This window comes from Manis javanica, chromosome 8, assembly GCF_040802235.1.
Source record: "Manis javanica isolate MJ-LG chromosome 8, MJ_LKY, whole genome shotgun sequence".
Classification (NCBI taxonomy): Eukaryota; Metazoa; Chordata; class Mammalia; order Pholidota; family Manidae; genus Manis; species Manis javanica.
In genome coordinates this window covers 27,615,041-27,638,771 of record NC_133163.1, presented here as the reverse complement: position 1 = coordinate 27,638,771, position 23,731 = coordinate 27,615,041, and the positions used below count along the sequence as shown (strand labels likewise).

At 39.9% G+C, this 23,731-nt stretch overlaps 1 protein-coding gene across 2 annotated transcripts; it reads left to right on the top strand.

The window, feature by feature from the left end:
• The first annotated feature begins 3 nt into the window (after positions 1–3).
• On the top strand, positions 4–20,706 carry COQ6 (coenzyme Q6, monooxygenase). Of its 2 annotated transcripts, none has more exons than XM_036993825.2 (12): positions 4–257; positions 13,586–13,720; positions 14,744–14,802; positions 15,075–15,198; positions 16,974–17,104; positions 17,765–17,890; positions 17,980–18,042; positions 18,234–18,341; positions 19,423–19,625; positions 19,705–19,820; positions 19,997–20,163; positions 20,574–20,706. In XM_036993825.2, the coding sequence occupies exons 1-12, from the start codon at positions 92–94 to the stop codon at positions 20,601–20,603; spliced, it is 1,428 nt and encodes a 475-aa protein (XP_036849720.1). In that variant the 5' UTR covers positions 4–91; the 3' UTR covers positions 20,604–20,706. The 2 variants fall into 2 exon arrangements, with proteins under 2 accessions (XP_036849720.1, XP_036849671.1); XM_036993776.2 differs by having other exon boundaries at positions 8–257; positions 17,783–17,890.
• Positions 20,707–23,731: the final 3,025 nt, after the last annotated feature.

The window sequence follows — 23,731 nt, the reverse complement described above, 5'->3', positions numbered from 1 at the left end:
GCTGAAGCGGCGAGTGGTTGGAGGGCTCTGTTCCGGAAGTGCTAGCGCAGGAGGGCCTAAAGGGGCGCCGGGGACGGCGCGCGACTATACGATGGCTGCTCGGCTGGCTGCGCGCCGTTTGTGGGCTACACATGCAGCTGCTGGGAGAGGCCCGCTGGTTTCCTGCCGGAGGTGGTCCGGCGCCTCGGCAGACACCGTATACGATGTGGTGGTGTCAGGAGGAGGCCTGGTGGGCGCCGCCATGGCCTGTGCCTTGGGTAAGCGCGTTTCCAGGCCTGCATTGGAAGCCGCGGGGCCGTGGAGGAGCGTGAGGACCGAGGGAGCTCTGCACTGTTGTCCAAGCCTTGAGCGTTGCGCATGTTGAGGGCCATTCCCTACCCAGAGGAGCCCTAGAGCAAGCGTTTGCACCTTTAGAGTTCCGAAGGGTCAAAAGTGGGAGGGGCTTTATGATTCATTCCAAGGCGTGGGGATGACCCACTAAGGTTATTCTGTTACGCGCACACTTGGAAAGAATCAGGTCTTGTTAGATTGGGCTGGGGTTTTTTTTTTTTTTTTCTTTTCAGTTTCATTATGTACTTTTATGTTATTTGAACAACAATAACTTATGTTATTTGTTTTAGTCTTTTTGAAAACAAGTAAACAAGTGGCAATTACTCACCATATGTTTTTATTTTTCATAGTGTTCATTTTTAAATATAAAGAAGTATAGGCTGTCATATCTGGAAGAGACCTAGAAAATACTGTGGGCTGTCCTGTCATTTTACAAATAAGAAAGCCGAAGTGTTTATAGATTAAATGACTTGCTCATAGCAACAGTACAAATATAGAAAAATGAGATTAATAAAACATGTTTGCTCTCTAAATTGATTTACAGTAAGTTTGCCTGGCCCAGGAAAGCTGTCTTTCAAGCACCACCCTGATGTATAAACAAAACTCTCAACAATTAAATTACTGCTTAAAAGGCAATATAGGGTATATGCCCCACACATTCTACTTTCCTGGCTCTGAAGACCAACTCTTTCAACGTCTTCCTTTGTTTGCCCCAGCAGCACAAAATTGACATAGATGCTCTAAGAATGCATCTGTTTATAGATGCAGTGATCGTTGGCCCCAGAATTCTCCTAGAGCATGGCACAGTGTACATGGATCATCAAACCAGATGAAATATATTATTAATATTAATGCTGTCAAACACAAATGGCAGATGTGTTCACATTTCAGTCCATTAGGTTTTGTGTCATTACTTTTTTTTTTCCTCCAAGTTTTAAAAAATTTATTTGTATTTGCTCTTTACATACTATAGACATGAATATTTGTAGGTATTTTTTTTCAATGATGATTATTCGTTTGATATTTATACTTGATTTATATGTGAATCCCACATTTCTCCCTTATTTTTATTATTATTATTTTTTTAATAAAATGCTGAAGTGGTAGGTAGATGCAAGATAAAGGTAGAAAACATAGTTTAGTGCTGTGAGAGGGCAAATGTAGATGATCAGGTATGTGCCTATAGACTAAGTATTAATCCAAGCTAGACAAGGGCAACAAAACAGCCATGGATGCAGAAGATTTCTCTCAAAACAGGGGGGGTGTGGTTCTAAGCCTCACCTCTGTTGATCCCCAGTTTCTCACCTGATGGCCCCCCTGCGACTGTGCCTGTCTTAGGTTGTTCCTCCCGTGAGGAATCTTACCCGTCTCTGGCTAACCAGTCATCTTCCGGGGCCATACAGGGAAATGTAAAGTTGGTAACTGAGAGAGAAGCAATATTGTTTGAAAAGGTTAGCTTTTTACTTCTTTGCAGATTTATACCCTGTGGCTTCTATGCCCAGCATTTGTCTTGAGGTATCTTTACCACTTGGAAGAATTATGATACTCGGTAATTCCGATATGAGGCATGAATTCTACTTAGGGGTTGTAATTATAAAGGAAGAAGAGAAGCTATAGAAGTAGCAGACGGAAGAAAACATGGGAAGATTGATTATTTCTTTGACATATCTTATTGTAGTGTAACAAGTGTATAGGTTTTAAATTACTAATTAAATTGCGTGCACACATTAACATAATAGGAATACAGCTACATAACCAAAGCAGACCTACAATTACCAGCCATATCCAGTGAAACCAAGAAAACCAGTTAGGCACCCTAGGCATTTGTGAAAACTTTATCAATGATATGATGGATATTGTCTAACTGAATTTGAATACTTTGAGAAAAATCAGACAAATTAAAACAACACATTTCTGGGAACTGTTCACATCCCATATGTTCTTTTAACAGTAGACAGTCTATAGTCGCAAGATTTTGGAGCGCTGCAACTTGAACTTCTCCTAATTCTTGGTTGAGTTCCGACAGTATAGATCCAGTCAAATTTGTTGTTTTACTGTATGCACAAGCCAGCTTAGATATCTCGGTTCTTCATTCCAATGGCAAGTCCAGGAACCGGTGGGATGAATGCAGCTACAACTGCAACAGCGCCAGGATCTTTGTTGAAGTTTTTTGATGTTCATCTTCTGGAATGACTCTTCCAGAGAATGTAGATGTTGGAAGTTCTTCTTCATATCGTATCTTAATTCGTTTTCTGGGTAGCCAAATTAGGCTTTGATCCTCTGTATAAATGCAAACAAACCCTTTGCCCACACTTTGATATGCCCTTTATACCATTGTGAAGAACTTACTGGAGATCACCACACAGGAACTGCCTTTTTTTTTTTTTAAGAGAAAGGAATATTATCAGAAAAATGTACTTCCATAGCTGATCATCTGACACCCTTTAAATGATCAAAATTAAGGATATGTAAAGCATGCATTAATTGGTGATTTGCAGTTAGTTATATCGTATCAGGGAGTAATCCCCCCCCCTTTTTTTTTCCTTATCATTGTTTTTTTTTAACAGCATCATTAAGATATGATTTGTATGCCATAAAGCTTTCCCATTTGAAGCATACACTTTAATGGTTTTTAGAATATTCATAATTGTGCAGCCATCACCACGATAGATTTTAGACCGTCTCATCACCTTCCAAAAGAAACCCAAACTCATTAGCAGTCACTGCCCATTTACCCCCAGTTTCCTCAGCCCTAGGCAACCATTCGTGTACTTTCTGTCTGTAGATTTGCTTTTTCTGGACCTTTACATGGAATCTCCTTAATGCTTTTAATTTTTAAGGTTCATCCATGTTGTGGCATGTACCAGTACTTACTTTCTGTGGCTGAATAGTGTTCTATTGCGTGGGTATGCCATATTTTGTTTATCAGTTGATGGACATTTAGGTTGTTTCCACTTGGGGTGATTAAGAATAATGCTTTTGTTATTTTGTGTACAACCTTTGGGTAAACATATATCTTTGGTTATCTTAGAAATATTCCTAGGAGTAGAATTGCTGGCTCATATGGTAATTCTTTGTTTAACCTTTTTTTTTTTTTTTGAAGGGGCATCTCTCATATTTATTGATCAAATGGTTGTTAACAACAATAAATTCAGTATAGGGGGGTCAATGCTCAATGTACAATCATTAATCCATCTCAAGCCTAATTCTCGTCAGTCTCCAATCTTCTGAAGCATAACGAACAAGTTCTTACATGGTGAACGAATTCTTACATAGTGAATAAATTCTTACATGGTGAACAGTACAAGGGCATTCATCACAGAAACTTTTGTTTTGATCACACATTATGAACTATAAACAATCAGGTCAAATATGAATATTCGTTTGATTTTTATACTTGATTTATATGTTGATCCCACATTTCTCCCTTTATTATTATTATTATTATTATTTTTACTTTTAATAAAATGCTGAAGTGGTAGGTAGATGCAAGATAAAGGTAGAAAACATAGTTTAGTGCTGTAAGAGGGCAAATGTAGATGATCAGGTGTGTGCCTATGGACTAAGTATTAATCCAAGCTAGACAAGGGCAGCAAAACATCCACGGATGCAGAAGATTTCTCTCAAAGCAGGGGGGGTGAGGTTCTGAGCCTCACCTCTGTTGATTCCCAATTTCTCACCTGATGGCCCCCCTGCGACTGTGCCTGTCTTAGGTTGTTCCTTCTTTGAGGAATCTTACCCGTCTCTGGCTAACCAGTCATCTTCCGGGGCCATACAGGGAAATGCAAAGTTGGTAAGTGAGAGAGAAGCCATATTGTTTGAAAAGGTTAGCTTTTTACTTCTTTGCAGATTTATGCCCTGTGGCTTCTATGCCCAGCACTTGTCTCGAGGTATCTTTACCACCTGGAGGAAATATGATACTCAGTAAATTTGATATGAGGCACGAATTCTATTTAGGGGTTGTAATTAGGAAGGAAGTAGAAAAGCTATAGAGGTAGCATATGGAAGAAAACATGGGAGGATTGATTATTTCTTTGACATATCTTCTTGTAGAGTACCTTAAGCATGTATAGGTTTTAAACTACTAACTAATTTGCACACACATATTAACATAATAGGAATACGGTGACATAAACATAGCAAATCTATAATTACCATCCATCTCCAGTGAAGCCAAGAAAACCATTTAGGCACCCTAGGCATTTGTGAAAATTTGTCTATGATATGATGGATATTGTCCAACTGTACTTGAAGAGTCTGAGAAAAATCAGACAAATTAAAGCAGCCCATTTCTGGGATCTGTTCACATCCCATATGTTCTTTTAACCATAGATAGTCTATAGTCATAAGATTTTGGAGTGCTACAACTTGCACCCCTCCCAACTCCTGGTTGAGTTCCAACAGTACAGATCCGGTCAAATTCGTTGTCTCACTGTATGCACATGCCAGCCTAGACATCTCCCTCCTCATTCCAGTGACAAGTCCAGGAAACGGTGGGGTGGACGCAGCCACAACCGCAGCATCACCCAGATCCCTGTGGAGGCTTTTTGATGATCATCCCCCCGCACGAGTCCTCCAGAAAGTGCTGATACTGGAAGCTCCTCCTCATATCGTATCTTAGTTCATTTTCTGGGTATCCAATCTAGGCCTTGATCTTCTGCATAGAAACAAACAGACCCTTTGCCCACACTTTGACATGCCCTCTATACCACTGTGCAGAACTCAATGGAGGTCAGCACACAGGGACTGCTTTTTTTTTTTTTTTTTAATAAGAGAAAGGAATATTATCAGAAAAAGAGTACCTCCATAGCTGATCATCTGACACCCTTTAAGTGATCAACATTAAGGATATTTAAAGCATGTGTTGATCTTTGATTTACCAATAGTTTTATCCTATCAAGGAGTAATCCCTCTTTTCTTTCTTTTTTTTTTTTTAATCTTTAATCTACACTTACATGAAGAGTACTATGTTTACTATGCTCTCCCCTAAATCAGGTCCCCCCTAACAACCACATTACGGTTACTGTCCATCAGCTTAGCAAAATGTTGTAGAATCCCTACTTGTCCTCTCTGTGTTGTGCAGCCCACCCTCCCCTTTCTCCCTCTCCACATGCATGCTAATCTTAATACCCCCCCTTCTTCTTCCCCCACCTTATCCCTCCCTGCCCACCCATCCCCATCCCTCCCTGCCCACCCATCCTCCCCAGTTCCTTTCCCTTTGGTACCTGTTAGTCCATTTTTGGGTTCTGTAATTCCGCTGCTGTTTTGTTCCTTCAGTTTTTCCTTTGTTCTTATACTCCTCAGATGAGTGAAATCATTTGGTATTTCTCTTTCTCCGCTTGGCTTATTTCACTGAGCATAATACTCTCCAGCTCCATCCATGTTGGTGCAAATAGTTGGATTTTTCCACTTCTTATGGCTGAGTAGTATTCCATTGTGTATATGTACCACATCTTCTTTATCCATTCATCTACTGATGGACATTTAGGTCGCTTCCAATTCTTGGCTATTGTAAATAGTGCTGCGATAAACATAGGGGTGCATCTGTCTTTCTCAAATTTGATTGCTGCGTTCTTAGGGTAAATTCCTAGGAGTGGAATTCCTGGGTCAAATGGTAGGTCTGTTTTGAGCATTTTGATGAACCTCCAAACTGCTTTCCACAATGGTTGAACTAATTTACATTCCCACCAGCAGTGTAGGAGGGTTCCCCTGTCTCCACAGCCTCGCCAACATTTGTTGTTGTTTGTCTTTTGGATGGCAGCCATCCTTACTGGTGTTAGGTGATACCTCATTGTAGTTTTAATTTGCATTTCTCTGATAATTAGCGATGTGGAGCATCTTTTCATGTGTCTGTTGGCCATCTGTATTTCTTTTTTAGAGAACTGTCTGTTCAGTTCCTCTGCCCATTTTTTAATTGGGTTATTTGTTTTTTGTTTGTTGAGGCGTGTGAGCTCTTTATATATTCTGGACGTCAAGCCTTTATCGGATCTGTCATTTTCAAATATATTCTCCCATACTGTAGGGTTCCTTTTTGTTCTATTGATGGTGTCTTTCGCTGTACAGAAGCTTTTCAGCTTAATGTAGTCCCACTTGCTCATTTTTGCTGTTGTTTTCCTTGCCCGGGGAGATGTGTTCAAGAGGAGGTCACTCATGTTTATGTCTAAGAGGTTTTTGCCTATGTTTTTTTCCAAGAGTTTAATGGTTTCATGACTTACATTCAGGTCTTTGATCCATTTTGAGTTTACCTTTGTATATGGGGTGAGCCGATGGTCCAGTTTCATTCTCCTACATGTAGCTGTTCAGTTTTGCCAGCACCATCTGTTGAAGAGACTGTCCTTTTGCCATTGTATGTCCATGGCTCCTTTATCAATATTAATTGACCATATTTGTTTGGGTTAATTTCTGGAGTCTCTAATCTGTTCCACTGGTCTGTGGCTCTGTTTTGTGCCAGTACCAAATTGTCTTGATTACTATGGCTTTGTAGTAGAGCTTGAAGTTGGGGAGTGAGATCCCCCCTACTTTATTCTTCTTTTTCAGGATTGCTTTGGCTATTCGGGGTCTTTGGTGTTTCCATATGAATTTTTGAATTATTTGTTCCAATTCATTGAAGAATGTTGCTGGTAATTTGAGAGGGATTGCATCAAATCTGTATATTGCTTTGGGCGGGAAGGCCATTTTGACGATATTAATTCTTCCTAGCCATGAGCATGGGATGAGTTTCCATTTATTAGTGTCCCCTTTAATTTCTCTTAAGAGTGACTTGTAGTTTTCAGAGTATAAGTCTTTCACTTCTTTGGTTAGGTTTATTCCTAGGTATTTTATTCTTTTTGATGCAATGGTGAATGGAATTGTTTTCCTGATTTCTCTTTCTATTGATTCATTGTTAGTGTATAGGAAAGCTACAGATTTCTGTGTGTTAATTTTGTATCCTGCAACTTTGCTGTATTCCGATATCAGTTCTAGTAGTTTTGGAGTGGAGTCTTTAGGGTTTTTTATGTACAGTATCATATCATCTGCAAATAGTGACAGTTTAACTTCTTCTTTACCAATCTGGATTCCTTGTATTTCTTTGTTTTGTCTGATTGCTGTGGCTAGGACCTCCAGTACTATGTTAAATAACAGTGGGGAGAGTGGGCATCCCTGTATTGTTCCCAATCTCAGAGGGAATGCTTTCAGCTTTTCGCTGTTCAGTATAATGCTGGCTGTGGGTTTATCATATATGGCCTTTATTATGTTGAGGTTCTTGCCCTCTATTCCCATTTTGCTGAGAGTTTTTATCATGAATGGATGTTGAATTTTGTCAAATGCTTTTTCAGCATCTATTGAGATGATCATGTGGTTTTTGTCTTTCTATTTGTTGATGTGGTGGATGATGTTGATGGATTTTCGAATGTTGTACCATCCTTGCATCCCTGGGATGAATCCCACTTGGTCCTGGTGTATGATCCTTTTGATATACTGTTGAATTCTGTTTGCTAATATTTTATTGAGTATTTTTGCATCTACATTTATCAGGGATATTGGTCTGTAATTTTCTTTTTTGGTGGGGTCTTTGCCTGGTTTTGGTATTAGGGTGATGTTGGCTTCATAGACTGAGTTTGGGAGTATTCCCTCTTCTTCTATTTTTTGGAACACTTTAAGGAGAATGGGTATTATGTCTTCTCTGTGTGTCTGATAAAATTCCGAGGTAAATCCGTCCGGCCCCGGGGTTTTGTTCTTGGGTAATTTTTTGATTACCGTTTCAATTTCTTTGCTCGTAATTGGTTTGTTTAACTTTTGTGTTTCTTCCTTGGTCAGTCTTGGGAGGTTGTATTTTTCTAGGAAATTGTCCATTTCTTCTAGGTTTTCCAGCTTGTTGGCATATAGGGTTTCATAGTAGTCTTTAATAATTCTTTGTATTTCTGTGAAGTCTGTCGTGATTTTTCCATTCTCATTTCTGATTATGTTGATTTGTGTTGATTCTCTTTTTCTCTTAATAAGTTTGGCTGGAGGCTTATCTATTTTGTTTATTTTCTCAAAGAACCAGCTCTTGGTTTCGTTGATTTTTGCTATTGTTTTATTCTTCTCAATTTTGTTTATTTCTTCTCTGATCTTTATTATGTCCCTCCTTCTGCTGACTTTAGGCCTCATTTGTTCTTCTTTTTACAGTTTCGATAATTGTGATGTTAGACTATTCATTTGGGATTGTTCTTCCTTCTTCAAGTGTGCCTGGATTGCTATATACTTTCCTCTTAAGACTGCTTTCACTGCGTCCCACAGAAGTTGGGGCTTAGTGTTGTTGTTGTCATTTGTTTCTATATATTCCTTGATCTCTATTTTGATTTGTTCATTGATCCATTGATTATTTAGTAGCATGTTGTTAAGCCTCCATGTGTTTGTGAGCCTTTTTGTTTTCTTTGTAGAATTTATTTCTACTTTTATACCTTTGTTGTCTAAAAAATTGGTTGGTAGAATTTCAATATTTTGGAATTTACTGAGGCTCTTTTTGTGAGCTAGTATGTGGTCTATTCTGGAGAATGTTCCATGTGCACTTGAGAAGAATGTATATCCTGTTGTTTTTGGATGTAGAGTTCTATAGATGTCTATTAGGTCCATCTGTTCTAGTGTGTTGTTCAGTGCCTGTGTGTCCTTACTTATTTTCTCCCCGGTGGATCTATCCTTTGGGGTGAGTGGTGTGTTGAAGTCTCCTAAAATGAATGCATTGCAGTCTATTTCCCTCTTTAGTTCTGTTCGTATTTGCTTCACATATGCTGGTGCTCCTGTATTGGGTACATATATATTTAGAATGGTTATATCCTCTTGTTGGACTGAGCCCTTTATCATTATGTAGTATCCTTCTTTATCTGTTGTTACTTTCTTTATTTTGAAGTCTATTTTGTCTGATATTAGTACTGCAACCCCTGCTTTCTTCTCGCTGTTGTTTGCCTGAAATATGTTTTTCCATCCCTTGACTTTTAGTCTATGCTTGTCTTTGGGTTTAAGGTGAGTTTCTTGTAAGCAGCATATAGATGGGTCTTGCTTTTTTATCCATTCTATTACTCTGTGTCTTTTGATTGGTGCATTAAGTCCATTTACATTTAGGGTGACTATTGAGAGATATATACTTATTGCCATTGCAGGCTTTAGATTCGTGGTTACCAAAGGTTCAAGGTTAGCTTCTTTAGTATCTTACTGCCTAACTTAGCTTGCTTATTGAGCTGTTATATACACTGTCTGGAGATTCTTTTCTTCTCTCCCTTCTTATTCCTCCTCCTCCATTCTTCATATGTTGTGTGTTTTGTTCTGTGCTCTTTTTAGGGGTGCTCCCATCTAGAGCAGTCCCTGTAGGATGCCCTGTAGAGGTGGTTTGTGGGAAGCAAATTCCCTCAGCTTTTGCTTGTCTGTGAATTGTTTAATCTCGCCATCATATTTAAATGATAGTTGTGCTGGATACAGTATCCTTGGTTCAAGGCCCTTCTGTTTCATTGCATTAAGTATATCATGCCATTCTCTTCTGGCCTGTAGGGTTTCTGTCAAGAAGTCTGATGTTAGCCTGATGGGTTTTCCTTTATAGGTGACCTTCTTCTCTCTAGCTGCCTTTAAAGCTCTTTCCTTGTCCTTGATCCTTGCCATTTTAATTACTATGTGTCTTGGTGTTGTCCTCCTTGGATCCTTTCCGTTGGGGGTTCTGTGTAATTCCATGGTCTGTTCGATTATTTCCTCCCCCAGTTTGGGGAAGTTTTCAGCAATTATTTCTTCAAAGAGACTTTCTATCCCTTTTCCTCTTTCTTCTTCTTCTGGTACCCCTAAAATACGAAATATTATTCCTTTTGGCTTGGTCACATAGTTCTCTTAGTGTTGTTTCATTCCTGGAGATCCTTTTATCTCTATGTCAGCTTCTATACGTTCCTGTTCTCTGGCTTCTATTCCATCAATGGCCTCTTGCATTTTATCCATTCTGCTTATAAATCCTTCCAGGGATTGTTTCACTTCTGTGATCTCCTTCCTGACATCTGTGATCTCCCTCTGGACTTCATCACATTGCTCTTGCATTTTTCTCTGCTTCTCATCCCATTGCTCTTGCATTTTTCTCTGCATCTCTGTCAGCATGTTCATGATTTTTATTTTGAATTCTTTTTCAGGAGGACTGGTTAGGTCTGTCTCCTTCTCAGGTATTGTCTCTGTGATCTTTGTCTGCCTCTAGTTTTGCCTTTTCATGGTGATAGAGATAGTTTGCAGAGCTGGTAGGAGTGACCGCTGGAAGAGCTTCCCTTCTTGTTGGTTTGTGGCCTTCCTCTCCTGGGAGAATAGCGACCTCTAGTGGCTTATGCTTGTCAGCTGTGCGCAGACAGGGCTTCTGCTACCTGCCTGTTTGAAATGGAGTTTATCTCCGCTGTTGCAGTGGGCGTGGCCTGGCTGGGTCTGCTCCTCCAAAGTGGTGGAGCCCCGTTGGAGGGGGAGCGGCCGGGAGGCTATTTATCTCCGTAAGGGGCCTCTGTGCTCCCTGTTGCCCAGGGGGTTAGAGTGCCCAGAGATCCCCAGATTCCCTGCCTCTGGTCTAAGTGTCCTGTCCTGCCCCTTTAAGACTTCCAAAAAGCACTCTCCAAACCAAAACAACAACAGCAACAATGAGAGAGGGAACAGAAAAAAAAAAGGAAAAAACACTTGATTTTTTTTTTTTTTCTCAGGCGCCGGTCCCAGGCACCCACTCACTGTTCCTGCTGCCCTGCCTCCCTTGCACCGGGGTCCCTGTCCCTTCAAGGCTTCTAAAAAGCACCTGCCCACCGGTCCCGCAGAGAAAAACGCGTGATATTCTTTGTCTTCAGGCACCGTTCCCGGCACCCGCTCACCAGTCCTGCTGCCCTGCCTCCCGAGCACTGGGGTCCCTGTCCCTTTAAGGCTTCCAAAAAGCACTCGCCAAAAAGAGAAAAAAAAAAGGGGAAAAACGCGCGATTTCCTCCATCCTCAGGCGCCAATCTCAGCCACGTGCCCACCGGTCCCGCAGGGAAAAACACGGGAAATTCTTTGTCCTCAGGCGCCGGTCCCAGGCACCTGCTCAGCAGTCCCGCCGCCCTGCCTCCCTAGCACTGGGGTCCCTGTGCCTTTAAGGCTTCCAAAAAGCACTCTCCAAAAAGAGGGAAAAAAAGGGAAAAACGCGCGATTTCCTCCGTCCTCAGGCGCTGGTCTCAGGTACCCGCCCACCGGTCCCGCAGGGAAAAATGTGCGATATTCTTTGTCCTCAGGCTTCCGTCCCAGGCACCCACTCACCGGTCCCGCCGCCCTTCCTCCCTAGCACCGGGGTCCCTGTCCCTTTAAGGCTTCCAAAAAGCACTCCCCAAAAAATAAACCGCTCTGGTTTCTTTCCACCCTCCGGGAGCCGGGGGGAGGAGTGCTCGGGTCCCGCCGGGCCAGGGCTTGTATCTTACCGCCTTCGCAAGGCACTGGGTTCTTGCAGGTGTGGATGTGGTCTGGATGTTCTCCTGTGTCCTCTGGTCTCTATTTTAGGAAGAATTTTCTTTGTTATATTTTCATAGCTCTATGTGTTTTTGGGAGGGGATTTCCACTGCTCTACTCACGCCGCCATCCTGGTTCCACCCCTGTTTAACCTTTTTAAGAACTGCCAGTGTTGTAATGTGGCTGCATGATGTACATTCCCACCAGCAGTTTATGAGGGGTCCAATTTCCTCATAACCTGGACATTACTTAACTTTGTGTTTATAGTCATCCTAATGAGTGTGATGTGGTGGTTCCTGGGTTTGCTTTGCGTTTCCCTAATGATATTGAATATCCTTTCATATGCTTATCGGTCATTTATATAACTTCTTGGAGAAATACCTATTTAGTATCTGCCCATTTTTAAACTGGGTTGTTTATCTTTTTATTATTGAGTTATATTCTGGGTACAAGTTCCTTACCAAGTAAATGATTTGCAAGTATTTTCTCCAATTTTGTGGGTTGTGTTTTTGCTTTCTGGATGGGGTCCGTTGAAACTCAGAAGTATTTTAACGTTGATGAAGTACAACTTACCAGTCTCTTAACCACTTGGGCTGGTGCTGTCGCATCTAAGAAATCATTACTTAAAATTCTCTCCTGTTTTTCTTCTAAGAGTTTTATAATTTCAGCTCTTAAATTTAAGCGTATGGTCTACTTTGAGTTGTGCATAAGGTGAGGTAAGGACTTTGCTGTTACACATATAGAACACTGCTGGGTGGCTGAGTAGATCCCTACAGCCTTAGGAAAATTGTGGCTAGTGGGTATTAGGGCGGAGCAGCTACCATTAGATCAAGGCAGAGAGGTGTGAGGGGCCAGAAAGCAGTCTCCCATCCTTCAACATAACCTGCTTTGTGCTGCCTGGCAGCCAGGGAGGCCACTTGGTTTATTCAGTGCCACTCAGTGCCTTTGGCCTGGAGCAACCTTGATTTTCACTCTTCCCTTGTTGTATGTTACAGTAGTACCACTCTTCTCATTCCAAAATAGTTATTTTCCTAAATATAAAGAAAGGGTAAATTCCAAGATATAAAGAAAACCAGTTACAAAATATAAAGAAAAAGAAGGTAAAGATTTGAAGGTTGTGTCTTCATTACTAGGGACTGTAGTGTGTCTGGTAAACCCACATTTTTTAAAATCTTTTTTTGGCAGCAGCACCTCACTGCTGTGGATTCCCCACCCGTATCTTTCTTTAAGACACTGCGGGGACTGTATCCATGCTGTAGTCATCCAGTAACCAGTCATCCAAGTCTCCTTTATTACTTCCCCACACAGATGTTTTAGGACCAGATTTGTAGGCACAATTGATATATTTGGGGCCTCCTTTTTTTTGCATACTCGAGTGATCTATTTAATCTTGAGGCCTCAGTTTTGCTTATTAACCCCATTTTACTGTTGAACAGGATTTATAATTTTTAGTGAGTTCATAGTTTGAAGATTGGATATATCTGGTGTCTAAATACTACAGCTTTCCATTTTTACTTCATTCTTCTTCCTTTCTAGGGAATTCTGTTTGCTTGTTATGGGTTTTCCATGATTTGTTCCCTTGTATATGGCATGTATCAGACTGCCTGGAGAAGTCCTACAGTCATGGACAGGGTGGTTTGTGTGGCTGAAATGGTGGCTTATGTTATTGCTTTGGACTCAGCATAGTGTTTACAGTTTATGTGCCCTGTGAGAAATTTGTATCGTAAGGGCTAAGGAATTAGCTAATCTGTCACTTCTCTTGGAATTGAGAAAGGGAATAAATTCTGATTTTCCTAAAATGTTGCCTTTTTTCTCCCCCCAGGATATGATACTCACTTTTGTGACAAGAAAATCGTGTTGCTAGAAGCAGGTCCAAAGAAAGTATTGGAGAAATTGCCAGAAACTTACAGCAACAGGGTCAGCTCCATTTCCCCTGGCTCTGCAACCCTTCTTAGTAGTGAGTAGATGATCTTCTCTCAGAGCACCCATCTCCTGTCTCTCTTTGCTTTCCAGTGTGTCACCTTGGACAGAGTTACCAGAGCAGCTGGCATGGAGGGAGCTGACTAAGGGGAGGTTTGTAATCTAGTGCAAAGTTGAAGACGAGGGCCTCTGACATAGTAAATGTGTCAGCTCCCAGTCTGAGGGAGACATCCTTAGGACATGTGGGTCCCTGAGGCAGACTTCATTTGTGATGGTGTTGGGTCATTATGAATTGCTGTTAACTAAAACTATGTGAACTAATTATGACCATTCACTTCTAGTAGCAGCACCTTCTTCTTTCCCAGGGTTGGCCCTCTGTGGACCCTGCCTGCTAAATGCACTTTTGGGGTATAGATGGATATGTGCACATAGAACCAGTTAGAAAATTGTCTCTGGGTCTCTGCCAAATGTTACTCCCTCAAGCCATCCTATCTAGATCCACCCTATATAAACTGGACTCTTAGCCCCTTAAACTATTTTCTTCATACCATTTACTACTACCTGACATTAGGTGTGTGTGTTTTGTTGTCTACCTCTCCAAATAGAATGTCAGCTACAGAAGGGCTGGGACTTATCTGTCTGGGCTTTCCACTTTATGCTCAGAACTGTTCCTGGCAATAGTAGGTGCTCAGTAAATGCTTTCTTAATGAATGAATCAAAAAAAGTTAAAAGTTAAAAAAAAGATGGTCTTTATCCGAAGACTTTGTAACTTCAGTAGCATGATGAATAATAATATGGGTTTGGTTTCCTTCTTTATTTCCTCTACTTTGACTTTTTGATCATGAAAGGTGAGTTTTTCATGCTGTATAATCTGCTCTGGGTAACAGAGTAGCTTAACTCCCAGCACCAAGTAGGATAGAAGTGGAGAATATTTTTCTCTTTTTGGAGAATACTGAATACAACCTCTGATTTAATAGGTTGGAGGGACAAAGGGGATCCCTGAAGGGATGTGGGCCCTGTGAGGTGGCTCTGATCTATCTGTAGATCCTTTCTTTTATAGGTTTTGGTGCCTGGGCCCACATCTGCAACATGAGATACAGAGCTTTTCAGCGAATGCAGGTACCTTCTTTATCACTTTTGGCAAGATATCTTGGTCTGTCTTGAGTTGATATAGTGGAGTCCCCATTCTCCAGGTGTTCTGTGAATTGGGAAAAATCAAAGTTCACACTCAGTCCAAGAAAGTGGAAGGAAACATTCCTAAGATAATTTTCTTCTCACCTGTATCTCCTGCCAGAGGGACTGACAAATTGTGATTTTTCTGCTTCTTTCACTTGGGAAAGCAATACTCAGTTTCTGGTTGGAGTAATGTTTCCTTTCCCTTTGTGTTCCAGGTGTGGGATGCCTGCTCAGAGGCCTTGATAATATTCGATAAGGATAATTTAGATGACATGGGCTACATAGTGGAGAATGATGTCATCATGCATGCTCTTACTAAGCAGCTGGAAGCTGTGTCAGGTGAGGCACTCATCTCTTCCATCTTCCTTCCACTCTTTTAAGGTGAACTGCTTTAGAATTATTCTAGGACTTACAGGAAGAAAGATCCGTTTTTACTGATACTGAAAGTCTACTAAAGAAGCCCTCTGATGGTTATTTCAGGGGTTTTTTAAAAAATTTTTTACAGCTTTATTTACATATAATTTGCCATAAAACACACCTGTTTTGAGTGTATAATTCAGCGATTTTTTTTAGTATATTTATGGAGTTGTGCTACCATCTCAGAATCATTTTAGAACATTTCTGTCACCTCGGAAGGAAACCATGGGCCCATTTACAGTCATTCCGCATTCCCACTCCTAGCCACTGGCACCACTAATCTACTTTCTGTCTTTCAGAATTTGCCTATTCTGGATATTCCACATTGATAGAATGATATAGTGTATGTTCCTTTATGTCTGGCTTTTCTGTCTGAATGTATTTTTCATGCAGCATGTACTCCATTCTTTACTATTTACAAATAGTATTCCATTGTGTGGATGTACCACATTTTGTTTATCCATTCATCAGTTGACGGACATTTGAATGATTTCCACTTTTTGGCGAGTGTGAATAATGCTATGGACATTTGTATAAAGCTTGTGTGGACATGTTTTTATTTCTTTGAGGTAGATACTTAGGAGTGGACTTGCTGGGTCATAAAATAATTCTGTGTTTAACATTTTCAGAGACTGCCAAACTTTCAAAGTGGTTACATCATTTCACTTTCCCACCAATGTATAAGGGTTCCAATTTCTCTATATCCGTGCTAACACTTATTTTCTCTTTTTAAAAAAATAACAGCCATTGTAGTGTTTCTGACATGGTAGCCCATTGTAGTTTTGTCATTTCCCTAATGACTAGTAATATTGAGCATCTTTTCATGTGCTTACTGGCCATTTGTGTTATCTTCTTTGGAGAAATGTCCATTCAAAATCTCTTGTCCATTTAAAAACTGGATTATTTGTCTTTCTATTTTTGTGTTATAGGAGTTCTTTAGATATAAATTTCCTATCAGATGTTTGATTTGCAGTTGTCTCAGGGTTGTTCTAGAGAGGAAAATTGGAAGCAACTTAAGAGCTTTTTGATGTGAGATAGTAATCCATTCATGTAATGAACTGTGCAGCTTTTAAAGATAATTTAGATCTAATATTTGATCACTTAGAATTATGTCCTATATTATATTGGTGAAAAAAAAGTATGTGTGATATGATCTTACCTCTGTGTGCATAGAAAATTGGAAAGCTATATGGCAAAGCTTTAAGTATAGTAGTCTCTTAAGTGGTATGTTTAAGGGTGATTTTTCCCCTTTTATTAAATATTTCTTTGTTCTTTCTTTGAATATATCATTTTTATGATTGGAAAAGTAAAATGATTTCCAGTGGGCAGAAAATTCTTATGAAATTTAGAACTTATCTGAGCTATTTTGTATTCCCACCCTATTTACTATGAAAGCATATGTGGGTTCAGTTAGATGTGGAGTGAAGCTAGAGTAGCAGGGCTGTGAAGAAAGAGTGCCTAATGTAGCCTGATCAGTGAAAACTTATGTATTTTTTTGGCACAGGTTCATCCCTGTGGCTTCTGTCATTTATCAGCTCTCAAAGAATAGCATGAGTTATTTTTTATATTTTACTTGTTTAGTAGTAAATGGCAAGAGACAGCTGTCCTGGGACCTTGCGTTAGGTTTAGTTACGGTTTTCTCCTCAGTTTGTGTGGGCTGCCTTTCTAATGTTGTTTTCTCTCTTCTGACCTCCTAGACCGCGTGACAGTTCTCTACAAGAGGAAAGCAGTTGGCTACACCTGGCCTTGTCCATTTCCCATGGCCAACTCTAGCCCTTGGGTTCATATTACCCTAGGTGATGGCAGCACCCTCCAGACCAAATTGTTGGTAGTTGAAGATTCCTATTTTGCCAGGGGTCTTGCATAGTCACAGCATATTCTAGATTCTAGGGCCTCTAGTTTTAGATCTTAGACAAAGTTGAAGTTAATTTTAGGCAAAGCTTTTGGTTAAAAGAACCAGTACCTACTCAAGTCTGCTTAAGGTGGGCTTATTGTAAGTCTAGTATAGGAAGCAATCTCCTGGAACATACTAGGTCATGAAATAAAGATAGGTGGCTTCACAGGGACAGGAACAAGTGTGTCAGAAATTGAGGCTCCTCTTTTTCCCTTTCAGAAATGCTTTAGTCACCCATCTCCATGCATCCATTTTTGTCTCTGCTCATCAGCCTCCCCTTTTATGTGGCAGCCATTCCTAACGTGGACTATTCAGCTCCAGGACCTGCCTTATTGCTTTCTAGTTCAAATATCAAGAGAATTTGGCTGAGTTTAACCTATGGCTTGGCAGCTCATGAGTTAGATGTCCAGCTTTGGTCCATTAGCTGAGGCTGGGGTCACATATATAGGGCTACCTTACCCTTTAGGGGCTGAGTGAGGTAGACATGGTAAAAAGTTGCCTGCCATACATGGGCTTGCCAACAGTTGGAAATAGAGAAAACTTGAGACAAACTCTTGAACAGTTCATTTATTAAGAAATTGTAACACTCAGCAGGCTCTTGTCTTCATGCAGATTGGTGCAGATGGTCACAACTCAGGAGTACGGCAGGCTGCTGGAATCCAGAACGTTAGCTGGAACTATGACCAGTCCGCTGTTGTGGCTACCCTGCATTTATCAGAGGTAAGAGTCTGAGCCCACTATCTGGGAATTCTGCTCTTGTTTAATCAGTACTAAGTATGTCTCACAAAGAACTCTTCTCTCTATTGTAGGCTACAGAAAATAATGTAGCTTGGCAAAGATTTCTCCCCTCTGGGCCCATTGCTCTGCTCCCGGTAAGAAATCCTTCTGGCTAGTCTGCTTAAACATGTCCAACTTTCCCCATTTAGGACTTCATGTTTTCTCAGCTTTTTCTGGTTTCCAGGAAGTACACCCGTGAAAGCTTTGTTTCCCCTTCTTACCTTTCTTTAGTCTTGAGAGCTCCCAAGAATGGGAGTTTTAGCCCTTGATGTTCTTGTTTGTACAGCTCTCAGACACCTTGAGTTCCTTGGTTTGGTCCACATCCCATACACATGCAACAGAGCTGGTCAGCATGGATGAGGAAAAGTTTGTGGATGCCATTAACTCTGCCTTTGTGAGTATCAACCTGTACATTAAAGGTGCTCAACAAATGGTAATGATTATCATGGAGTTAGACACAGCCTTTAGGTAACAGGGGCACTAGTAATTTTGGAGCTTAAATGCCACATTTATCTAAATTCATTAATAGTAATAATTGGTAACACTTTTTGAGCATTTACTGTGTGCCAGGTACAGGTGAATAGTTTTACTGTATTTATGTATTTAATCCAGTGAACCACTGAGGTAGATACTAGTATCATGCTCATTTAGAAATTGGTAACTTGCCCAAAGTTACATAGCCAGTGGCAAAGCTAAGTTCTGAAGTAAGGCTGGCCCCTGAGCCTATTACGGTTTTAACCAAAAAACTCTTACCACCTCGCTAATGACTTGACATTGGTTTATACTGAAGAATTTACCACTGCTCTACAGTAGCATCAAGAGTAAGAGGAACTAGACATAGTGAAGTATGAAATGGTGAGTGCTTAGCATGTATTCCTGTCACAAGCTTTTGCAGTACATTCAGTTAGCAACAATTCATGGGTGCCTTCTATGTAAGGGTCTGGAGATAGATAAAAGAGACATAGTCCCTGCTTTTATTTAGGAAGACATAATTAGATGAGGGGAAAAGATAGATAAATGACAATTTGGGCACAGTGGTAAAAGTAGGCATAGGATGTTATGGAGCATAGAGGAGGAGAAAACACAGAGGCAGCTTTGGAGGGAAGTTTACAAAAAGGGGAGAGAGCTTCTGGATGCTCAGCTATCCTGGTGAACTAGAAGTGGGAAGACATTCTAAGCAGAGGGGAATGTTGAAGGCCAGATATTATAGGTAGAATAAGCTGTATTGTGGTTGGCACATGGATTTTGAAGGGTGAAGATGAAGTGTAAAAGATGAGGCACAGAGGTAGGCAGGGGCAGCTCATGAACAGTTTGGCTTAATTGTAAAACCTGTGGGGAGTGATGGTAAGTTGTGTTTTGCATTTGTTTGAGGGACTAGTTCCTTGTGGCTCAGATCAGTTAAAAGGTTTCCTTGTTGAATTTTTAATTCCATTACTCATACAATTTTATTTTGTTCTGTGGCTGATGCTACTCAGTGGAATGATGCTCACCACACAGACTTCATCGACACAGCTGGCACTGTGCTGCAGTATGCTGTTGCCTTTCTGAAGCCCACTAAGGTCTCAGCCCGTCAGCTGCCCCCAAGTGTAGCCAGGGTGGACATCAGAAGCCGAGTACTGTTTCCTCTTGGGCTGGGACATGCTGCTGAGTATGTCCGGCCTCGGCTAGCGCTCATTGGGTAAGATAATAACAGCGTAGGGCCATTCCCTTCTCACTCTGCTGCTGGAGGCTACACCTGAATTCTGTTTTATTCTTAGGGATGCAGCCCACAGAGTCCATCCACTTGCAGGACAAGGTGTCAACATGGGCTTTGGGGATATCTCCAGCCTGGTCCATCACCTCAGTACTGCAGCTTTCAATGGGAAAGACTTAGGTAAGGATTCAGGTTCTTTAGACTAGACATCTCCGAGAGTTCATGTAGTTAGGGAAGATCCAGGACCCCAGAATGCCTCCTAGAAGCCAAATGTGGTGGACATAAATGTAAATGGTTTTCTAGGAAAGAAAACTTCACAATTAAATTAGGGATTTAACTTTTCTGCTTTCCTCTAGGCTCCATGAGCCACCTCACAAGTTATGAAACGGACAGACAGCGTCACAACACTGCTCTTCTAGTTGCTACTGACCTACTAAAAAGGCTCTATTCCACCAGTACCACTCCACTTGTGCTGCTTAGGACATGGGGCTTGCAGGCCACAAATGCAGTAGCTCCACTTAAAGTAAGAGGTTGTTTATGGCTCTCAGGTCTTGCTCACTAGGGAATGACTTTGCCAGTGATGCCTAAATTCTTTGAATTTATTTCCTTGGTTGTAAAATTTCTGAATACCTTCCCCAGTAGTCACGAGCCAAAAAGTCCTTGCTGGCCTTCTTGATCCTAGGACCCATATTTAAGCAGAAACTACATAAGGGTATGCTTAAAATAGTGGGACTTCTAAAGATGTTTAAGCTCCTTTTGCTGCTTGGATAACCTCATTCCTGAGAAAGTTTTGAAGACACTTGAAGGGACATTTGGGAGGAATACCTAGAACTTTGGCTAAGTTTTTATCTAAATACTTTGGATATTTTATTTTCTTCATTGGCTCTCACACAGTGTCAAGAGTATCACTGACCCTATTTCATTTTTCTCTAGGAGCAGATTATGGCCTTTGCAAGCAAATGAATGCTCCTTTTCTAGGCATTTTGTTGATGGTGAATGAATATCCTTTCTGAAGACCATCACATATTTCAAGTTTTAATTTAATAAATTTACATTACACTCTCCAGTCAGTCTTCTCTTCTGCTTAATGAGCCTGTGGGGCCTAAATAATGAGAGATTTGCTGTGAGGAGGGCATTATCAATCAAGCCAAAAAACAAAACAAAACAAATAAAAACCCAAGTGAAGACTATTATGATGTGGTTGAAAAGAAACCTTTTATTACTCAAACAGAAATTGCTCAAAGTGCTTTCTCCTTCATTTTCACTTGTTAATCCTTTCTAAAAAGATGTATAAAAATTAATTTGCTCTTAACTTGAAATGGACTATCTACATAGGGTATTTTATATGACCCTCATGGTGACCACAAGGAAAAAAACCTACAGTAAGAACCCAAAATAAAATGAGAAGGGAATCTAAACCTAACACTAAATAAAGCCATTAAACCACAAGAGGAGTGAAGAAAAAGAAACAAACTACAGAACAGCCAGAAAACAACAAAATGGCAATAACTATATATACTTACCATTAATTTAAATGTAAATAGACTAAATTTGCCAATCAAAAGACAGCTGAATGGATAAAAAAGGAGACCCTTCTGTATGCTGCATTTAAGAGACTCATTTTAAGTAGACATACACAGACTGAAACTGAAGGGATGGAAAAAGAGACTCCAAGGGAATTAGAAGAGTAGATCTACTAATATCAGACAAAATAGAGTTTAAAATAGACTAATAAAAGACAAAGAAGGGCATCACATAATGATAAAGGGTCCAATCCAACAAGAAGATAATAACATTTACAAATATATATGCACCCAACATAGGAGGACCAAAATACATAAGGCAAACATTAACAGACCTAAAGGGAGATAATTGAAAGCCATTTAAAAATAGTAGAAAACTTTAATATCCCACTCTCATCAGTGGATAAATCATCCAGACAAAAAAATCAATATAGAAACATGAGCCGTAACACATTAGGACAGAGGGACTAACATACAGAACATTCCATTCAAAAACAGCAAAATACACATTCTTAAGTGCATATAGAACATTTTCCAGTATAGATCACAAGTTGGGCTATAACATAGTCTGAATAAATGAAAAAAATAGAGGTCATTTTAAGCATTTTTCTGACCAGAATGGTATGGAACTAGAAATTTATTACAAGAAGAAAATGGGAAAAACCACAAAGGCAAGATTAAGCAACATGATACTGAACAACATATGGGTCATGAAAGAACTCAAAGGGGAATTCAAAAAATACCTAGGGACAAGTGAAAACATATATGATATACCAAAATCTATGGAATGCGCAGAAGCAGTTCTTATGTTCATAGAGTTGTAGACCTACCTCTAGAAACAACAAAAATCTCAATCTAACTTTACACCCAAAGGAACTAGAGAAAAGAGCAAATGAAGCCCTAGACTAGAGGAAGGGAGAAAATAATAAAGATCTGAATGGAATAAATGAAGACTAAAAAGATCAATGAACCTATTTTTTTTGAAAAACAAAATCAAGAAACCCTTGACTGACCAAGAAAAAAAGACAACTCCATAAATCAAAAATGAAAATGTTACAACTGATACCACAGAAATAGAAAGGATCATAAGAGACTACTATGAACAGTTATGCCAACAAGCTAAATAAGAAGAAAGGGATAAGTTCCTAGAAATATAATCTAACAGGACTGAAATCATGAAGAAATAGAAATCTAAGTAGACTGAATACTGGTAAGGAGATTGAAACAGTAAATCAAAAACATCTCAAACAGAAGTCTAATACCAGATGGCTTCACTGGTGAATTCTATCACACATTCAAAGATGATTTAATAGATGTCTTCCTCAAACTTCCAAAAAACTGAAAGCTTCAAACACATTTACAAGAACAGTATTACCCGGATGACAAAATCTGACAAGGGCACCGTGCACACACACACAAAAAAAATTACCGGCCAATATTCTGGATGAACATAGATGCAAAAACCCTCAACAAAATATTTAAAAACTGAATGAAAATGTAGACTAAGGATCATAACACCATGATCAACTGGTTTACTCCAGGGATGCAAGAATGGTTCAGTATCTGCCAATGAATGTGATAACATCACACTAACAATGAAAAACATTATTTCAATAGATGGAGAAAAGCCATTTGACAAAATTCATCCATTTATGAAAAATAACAAAGTGATTCTAATAGGGACTGTACCTCAGCATGGTAAAGGCCATATAGGAAATCCTACCGCTAATATGCTCTGGTGAAAGCTGAAAGCTTTTCCTCTAAAAATAGAAATAAGACAATGATGTCCACTTTCACCACTTTTATTAAACATACACTGGAAGTCCTAGCCATAGCGATTATGCAAGAAAGAAATAAAACACATACAAATTGTAAAGGGAGAAGTAAAACTGTCACTGCAGATGACATGATAAATATATAGATATACCTGAAGAATCCACCAAAAAAAAAAATGGATTAAGTTGCAGGATACAAAATGAATACACAGAAGCCTGCAATGTTTCTATATACTAATAATGAAGCACCAGAAAGAGAAGAAAACACACCCATTTATAATCACATCAAAGAGAATAAAATACCTTGGAATAAGTTTAACCAAGGAGGTGGAAGGCCTGTACACTGAAAACTAAGACACTTATGAAACTGAAAATGGCATAAATGGAAAAATACATGCTCATGGATTGGAAGAATATTGTTAAAATGTCCATACTAAACAAATACAGACTCAATGAAATACCTACTAAAATTCCAGGAGCATACTTGACTAAAATAATACTAAAATTTGTGTGGACCACAAAAAATCCCAAATAGCCAATGCAATCTTGAGAAAGAATAAAGCTGGAGATACCATGCTCCCCAAAGTACACTACGAAGCTACAGTAACCAGAACAGTATGGTGTTAGTACAAAAATAGAAACTTTGGTCAATGGAATAGACTAGAGAGCCCAGAAATGAACCCATGCTTATATGGTCAGTCTGTGACAAAGGAGGCAAGAATATACAGTGGAGAAAAGTCAGTCTCTTTGATACATGGTGTTGGGAAAAACGGACAACGTGCAAAACCACTTT

What these genes read in the sequence shown, in the direction of transcription:
- COQ6 (XM_036993825.2), top strand. Translation starts at nt 92, where the DNA reads ATGGCTGCTCGGCTGGCTGCGCGCCGTTTGTGGGCTACACATGCAGCT. An exon ending in CGCCATGGCCTGTGCCTTGG is followed by an intron (nt 258 to 13,585) that starts GTAAGCGCGTTT and finishes TTCTCCCCCCAG; the next exon opens with GATATGATACTCACTTTTGT. An exon ending in ATGCAGTAGCTCCACTTAAA is followed by an intron (nt 20,164 to 20,573) that starts GTAAGAGGTTGT and finishes ATTTTTCTCTAG; the next exon opens with GAGCAGATTATGGCCTTTGC.